General features: G+C 46.5%; 1 protein-coding gene across 1 annotated transcript in view; it reads left to right on the plus strand.

Annotated features, from left to right (window-relative positions):
* LOC134454804 (calsyntenin-2-like) overlaps positions 1 to 7,500 on the plus strand; it is a 25,732-nt gene that overhangs the window by 14,394 nt on the left and 3,838 nt on the right. Inside the window, exons 12-13 of the mRNA XM_063205964.1 lie at positions 2,206 to 2,366; positions 2,883 to 3,031. Of these exons, the coding sequence (XP_063062034.1) occupies positions 2,206 to 2,366; positions 2,883 to 3,031 (310 nt within the window). The remainder of the gene's footprint in view (positions 1 to 2,205; positions 2,367 to 2,882; positions 3,032 to 7,500) is intronic.

Raw genomic sequence — 7,500 nt, forward strand, 5'->3', positions numbered from 1 at the left:
GTGTGTGTGTGTGTGTGTGTGTGTGTGACTGAGTGTGTGCACGTGTGTATTCGTGTGTGAATCAATGCCTCGTCATCTTTCTTTGCTCTTGCTCTCTGCCGTGTGTGTGTGTGTGTTTATGTGTGCAATTGTGTGTGTGTATGCATGCTGCATGTACATACGCATGTGCTTGTGCACGTGTGCGCGTGTGTGCGTGTGTGTGTGTGTGTGTGTGCGTGCTCGCTCCTGACTCTGCTGTGCCCTGGAGGACTGACTGTCCCATAATGCAGAGTGTCATCTTGGGTATCCCACAATGCACTCTGATGGCTAGGCTGCTGCTCACTGTTGGGAACTCTCTCTCTCTCTATCTCTCTTAACCTCACCCCCACCTCTCTCTCTCTCTCTCTCTCCCCCCTTCTCTTTCTCTCTCTCCCCCTTCTCATCTCTCTCTCTCTCTCTCTCTCCTTCTCTTTCTCTCTCTCCCTCCCCTGTCCCTCCTACTCCCCCCAACCGCCAACCTCTCTCCCTCCCCCCGCCCCTCTCTCTCTCTCTCCTCTTCCCCTGTCTCCTCTGATTGTGATGATGAGTGAATGTGAGTCTAGAGGCTATTATCCACTCTCTCCTTCTGTCATCCCCTTTCTCTGCACCTGGCTGTCACCCCCACCCCCCACCACCGCCCTCCCCTTTCATTTTATTTCCATCTACTACTCTCCCTTCTCTTCTTTCCTCTCTCTGCTTCTCCCTCTCTTTATCCCTCTCTTTCTCTCTGACCTCCTCTCCAGTGCTCTAGTTCTGCCTGCTGTAGATCCTGAGGAGAGAGCGGTGGATGAGAACAGGAGAGGAGGAGGAGAGAGGAGAGGCTTATGAGGAGAGAGGAGAGGAGAGGGGGATGAGGGGAGGAGGAGAGTAGAGGGGGATGAGGGGAGGAGGAGAGTAGAGGGGGATGAGGAGATGAGAGGAGAGGAGAGGAGTGGGGGATGAGGAGAGAGGGGTGAGGGGAGGAGAGGAGAGAGGGATGAGGTGAGGAGGGCAGGAGAGGGGGATGAGGAGAGGAGAGGGGAATTAAGAGAGGAAAGAAGATGGGGATGAGGGGAGTAGGAGAGGAGAGGGGAGTGAGGAATGGAGATAGAGATAATGAAAAAGAGGGAGGAGAGGGAAAAGAAGAGAGCTTCTATGATGAATGGTGTGGCTCTCTTCTTTACAAACTCAGCAAGCTCTCTGGGATGTCTGGAGTGAAAGTGCCGGCCAGCCTAGTTCACCCATATCAGACTCTGTCATCCATGTCTTTATGGACCTTGCTGTGGGCAGGGGCGGTTCTAAGGGGTGGCATTTGCCCCCCCAGAAATATGATTTGCCACCCCAATTAAGAGCCCTGATTGTGACCAATAGCCTTAATGCTTGACATCATTTCAGACATAGAACTTTAGGTTGCAGGGTTTCACTTTAAGGGATTCACTGTTTCACATAAGTGTGTGTGTCGATTATATAGTGTTTATAATTTTCCCTTAGTGTAGGAGCATGCCCCCCTGAAATACACTTCGCCACCCCTTTGCCACCCCAAGAATAAATGTCTGGAACCGCCCCTGGCTGTGGGCACTGGGGCATTGTCATATTGAAGGAGGAAGGGGCCCGCTCCAAACTGTTCCCACAAGATTGGCAGCTTGGCATTTTCAAAAATGTTTTCCTATCCTGAAGCTGTAATAGCTGCTAAAGGTGGACCAATGTGCTATCTGAAGGGTTAGGAATTAAGGATAAACCGATATATGTATCATTTTTTAAGTGTATCGTATCGGCCGATACGCGTGTGGTTTTGGCCGATACGCAATATTTATTATTTTATGTTTATTTTTCAACTTGAGAACTGGAATATTGTCATTTTTTAACCTTTTTTTAACCCATATCGGCCCAATCAAATATCGGGTATCGGAAATCGGGAATTGGCCAAGGGTGATGAAAAAAAAAATCGGTAGCGCATCGGCCATTAAAAAACCTGTATCGGTCGACCCCTATTAGGAATGAGATGGTAGTGAAGTTCATGGTAGTGAAGTTTCCGTGAAGGCAGGTGATGAGCGAATACTTTTGGCAATGACAACGATGTATTTCTGTGTGCATGTGCACATGTGTGTGTGTGTGTGTGTGTGTGTGTGTGTGTGTGTGTGTGTGTGTGTGTGTGTGTGTGCGTGTGTGCGCGTGTGTCCATGCATGTGTGTTTGTGTGTGTGTGTAGGTGGAGACGGCGGTGGGTTTGTGCAGTATTTTCATGGGAGCCTGTCAGGGCTGCGTGTGTTAACGGGCTGGAATGAAGAACACACACTCCTCTCCTGCCTGCAGAGCTGCAGAGAGGGGCTAGACATCAACGCCCTACACAACATAGACAAGAACGTCAAGGTACACACACGCACATGCGCGCGCACGCACACGCGCACGCACACACACACACACACACACACACACACACACACACACACACACACACACTCCTGTTCTGCCTACAAGCCTGCTCAGAAGGAATAGACATTAATGCACTACATTCCATAGACAATATCAACACACACACACGCACACACACACATACACACACACACACACACACACACACACACAGAACTCAAACCCAAACGACACACACACACACACACACACACACACACACACACACACACACACACACACACACACACACACACACACACACATGCACCCAAAATACCACACAAAAGGCAGGCTTTTAGTCCATCCTTTTAAATGCCGGTGCCTAAAGCATTACTTTATTCCATCCTATTTTTTTTTTTACATTTTCTACTTCCCTGGTGTATGTCGTGTATTGCCAAAAGGTTTTTTCATCTCTCTCTCTCTCTCTCTCTCTCTCTCTCTCTCTCTCTCTCTCTCTCTCTCTCTCTCTAGTTCCACTTTAGTCCTTCTCAGGCCCTGGTGGTGTTGGAGGGGGAGGGGGTGGAGGAGGTGGAGGAGGCCATCAGGAGAGTGGCCTTCTTCAGCTCTCACACACACACCACCCCTGGAGCACGCAGATACAGACTGGCATCATATATACAGTAAGGCACACACACACGCACACACACACACACATACATACACACACACACACACACACACACACACACACACACACACACCACCACCACCACCACCACCCCCTCTGGAGCACGCAGATACAGACTGGCATCATATATACAGTAAGGCACACACACACACACACACACACACACACACACACACACACACACACACACACACACACACACACACCACCACCACCACCACCACCTCTGGAGCACGCAGATACAGACTGGCATCACATACAGTACGCTACACACACAAATGCACACATACACACATTTTTCATGAATACTTATCACCTCCATCAAATTGTAAGTATTCATTATTACTTGGAAAATTGCACTTTTCATACATGAAAAAGGGGATCTTCTGCATGGTCCGCCATTTTGAATTTCCAGAGATATGCATTTTTCACTGCATAAATGACTGTACTTTGGCCATAGTAGTACTACATACTACATTGTAAATATTCATATTTGGCAATTCGCCTTTGGCTAAGCCTCGCCCCCCTGAGTTACAGTTGGAAGGTTGAATGGATAAACTTTCTATGCTATCAAAGTGATTAATGCAGTGACTGCAAATTGCAGCAGTTGTTCACTCCTAATAATGATAAAAAACACTCCATTCATAATACTGTGAATGCAAGTATTTATTTTCTGAACTGTCATGCATCAGTTGTTTAGCTGTTGTGGGCTCTCAAATTCTCACCTGGGTATCGATAGGCACGTTGTAAAAGGCACCATGGTAAGCTAACTCGCATCTTTCCCTGGCTCAAACATAGTTGTTAGACGAAATCACCCAGCGTGATGGATGATGTCATCTTCAAAGCTACCACATCAATGTGTATCATTAACGTTTGGCGTTTATATCGTCAGTAGTCTAACAAAATGACGTCCATCAGCGGCTAGTCAAAACACTCCTGCAAGTCTCTGATAGTTAACTTTGCTAGTACTGTTTCCTCATTAACCCTATCCAGACCGGGCTTTTTTGCCATTCCTGGGACCGGGGGGGGGGGGGGGGGGGGGGGGGGGGCCTTTTTTGCCCCCCCCCCCCCTCATAACTTAGGAACCGAATGGCGTATGACCACCAAACTTGGAGGGGATGATCTTCAGCCAAGGATCTATGAATGACATCAGTTTGGTGTCATTATTGGATATTATTATATGGTGTGACGTCATCGGTCGAATGCTCCATTCATTTCAACGGGGCTCCCCAACGTTCGCACGTCTGTTATTTTTCGATAACGGACGGGTTGGTCTATAACAGACCGCTGTCAATGGCAACAAGACTTTTCACTGCTAAAGCGACTTTTCAACAAGACTCTAATCAGCTGCTGTGATAGACAACACCTGTTGTCCTGGCTACCTAGCTGTTGCCTAGCGGTGTTCCACAACGGCACTGTTTTGTTTTGCGCAGCAACAATCTTAACATTAAATAGGCCTAAAGAAATGTCCCCGCCATCTGTGAATCATTTAAGTATATCCATATAATAAGCGGGTTAACTTTCGGCGAGTCGGTCGCTTTGTGGAATAGCAGCACTTCAGAGAGAACAAGACCCCTCCGCTCCGCGTCGGGGTCTAAAGATTCTCTCTGTCGTGCTGCTATTCCACGGTAGCGACCTTCTCGCCGAACGTTAACCCTTACTTATGACTCATTTCCTGATTTTATTGCCCAAAATGTCACCTTAATGTATTTTCCATTTAACTTGGGTAATGCACATCAATTTTGGTTATTATGTGCATCAGACCACTTCAAATGTTCACAAGGGTGTCTGATGCTAATGAAAATGTAAAAAAATATGAAAAGTGATGATGATGAGGCTTAGATCAGTGATTTTTGGTCAGGCGTACCTGTCAGCAAACCGTTGCCATGGCAACAACACAAATGAAGAGTTCAGATGCAAAACCCCCTAACTCCATTTCTTAAGACCTGCACCTCTATATTTTTAGAGAACCCCGTTGTTGGTTTGGTTTACATTCATGTACTTGATAATACATATAAATAGTTATATTACATAAATAAAATAAAAAATATGCCATTTTGATAGCTTTGTATTAAATAAAAATGAATTAAGATTATTTTCTGAAAAGGCACTTAGGGGGTTTTGCATCTGAACTCTTCAAATGATAAACCTAATCTTTTGGTATCACCTTGTAGCCAACTTCATTTTAGGAAAAGTCACAAAGTTTCGTAGTCATAGCTTTAGTCATTCAGGAGTTATACAACATCAAAGTTGGTGCGGGCACTTTTAGCGCCAGTGACCAGTGTACAGTGCGAGGCAGCGAGAACAGTGTCTGGCTGCGCAAGCTACTTGTAGAACTTAGTAAGCTAACATTTAGCTCCCCTAGACAAGCTACATCCAATGGAAATATTAAGCTAGCTACAACCATCTGGAAAATGTAGTGAACTACATTACAAGCTACCTCAACTAGAAATTCAAAATTACAGCATATTTGTATTATTTGGGCTGCAAAACCGACATCTGATATGTCTGTTGGTTATGATAGCCCCATATGATATTTTTGGGCATGGTAATATATGCTCAATTAGCTGGCTTCATTGCTCTCCTGTCTCCCCCCGTGTGTGCGCATTTTGCCTCGTCATTTTTTGCGAGTTCGATTGCGAGTTTTGATACCGGTCTGATGGAGGTAGAGTGACCAAAGAGGCTTGAGACAAGAGGGCTTACTCACGTCATAACAGCGTAGTAGGAAATGATGGCGAGGGGAGTACGGAAATGTTATTCACTGTGGAACAGGTCATAGGACAGCGTGAATGTCTGTCAGCTGTCCTTAATTACCCCCAGCAATTACTGCTGACCAACAGCTGCCGTTACTTGGCCACAAATTATCCATCATGGTGTCGCCCCCACTGACCATGTGCAAGGGAGTACGAAAATGGCATCCATCGCACCCACTGACCAATGACCATGCGCAAGGGAGTTAATTTTCCATCCACTCGTGTCCTCAGGCAACGCCCCCGTACTACACCGTGGCCAATGCATTCCCCGCCAAGAGATTGTTCTTTCTCTTGAGTTTCTTTGGTAGTGACCTAGCGCATGAAAATGTCAGTCTGGTGTATGATTTGATTGCTCGAGACATTTTTGCGAGATAATAGTCCATGGTGTGGCAACTAGCCGTCTTCCTCTCCTGCCTTCAGTGTGTGTGCGCGTATGTGTGTGCCTGTCGCGTTTGACAGTTCCATTGGCGCACGAGCATGAAGACCCGTAGTTGCGCATGGAAATGTTCCGTTTTATTTGTTCATCATTTTGTTTCAAAATCATCTAATGTCATGATAATATATCAAAAGCCGCGGTTAGGGCCTGGCGTGGCGACTGATTCAGTGCCCCCGGACCCTGATACCACAACAGTTTCTCCGATGACGCGCCCCCCCCCCCCCCCCCTTTTTTTTTTTTTTTTTTTTTTTTTTAGCTTCCCCAAGAGTCTTGCTGTAGCGCCGCCTATGCCTGGGAGTTATGTCCTTCTGATTTCTTACAGCTTTGGCATTTATGAGTCAGGCTCCGCTAGCATCTAGGTAACAAAATTGCTTTACGGCAGTCGTGATCACAGCAATGCAACCGGCCGACCAATCCAAACGCAGTGTGTGAAGCCACATGTGACGTCATATTGACAATAAAGACATATTTTACAAAGATCCAGCGAGTTTAAACATTCAAACTAAGTGCTGTTTGAAAGGATAATTTATCCTGCCTTTGGGAAAAATAAAATGAAACGATGATACCAATTATCTCCCAAAACAATGGCAGCATCTATGGTTGAGCTCTATGAGACCCCATTCATTCTAACAGCCTCTGCGCTCCTCTGCGCTCCTCTGCGCTGTCTGGATGGCGCCACTTAGTGGACAGTACCACCCGGAAAATGTCGCGAGATTCCTCTCTGGTACTACCAATAGATCCTCCCTGGTTCAATGGAGCGCTGACAAACTGTCCGATTTCTGTCCGACCTCGTCTTTTTGCTGCGCTGTGATTGGTCAGGCAGCATTTTAAGGCGGGGCTCAGCCAAAGGAGAATTGGTAGCACAATCTCGATGGGGTACCTAAGTCACGCCCTCTACTTCCTGGTTCATGGGGCAGAGGGAGTCAAAAAAATAATTACTGGGCTTGAAATGAGTGGTTTTTCGACACCAATCCAAACCTTGGACCTCCACTTATGCACCACAAATCCACCACAACTGGCCTCGTTCACTTCCATTCAATTTTTTGCAACTTACTGCCCCATGAACCAGGAAGTAGAGGGCGTGACTTAGGTGCCCCATAGGCAGCACAGTTGCAATACCTACTCTGGACACCATCCTACACAGTGCACCTTTAACTTGTCAGTAAGCAAATGTTTTTTCACCAACAACAAAACAACTGAGAAACATGCTGAATGACTGTGAGGACCGACCAAAATGTCTTCATAGCAAAGGTAAAAGTTTTAGTCCTCACA

Source organism: Engraulis encrasicolus, chromosome 8 (genome assembly GCF_034702125.1).
Source record: "Engraulis encrasicolus isolate BLACKSEA-1 chromosome 8, IST_EnEncr_1.0, whole genome shotgun sequence".
In the NCBI taxonomy this organism is placed as follows: domain Eukaryota; kingdom Metazoa; phylum Chordata; class Actinopteri; order Clupeiformes; family Engraulidae; genus Engraulis; species Engraulis encrasicolus.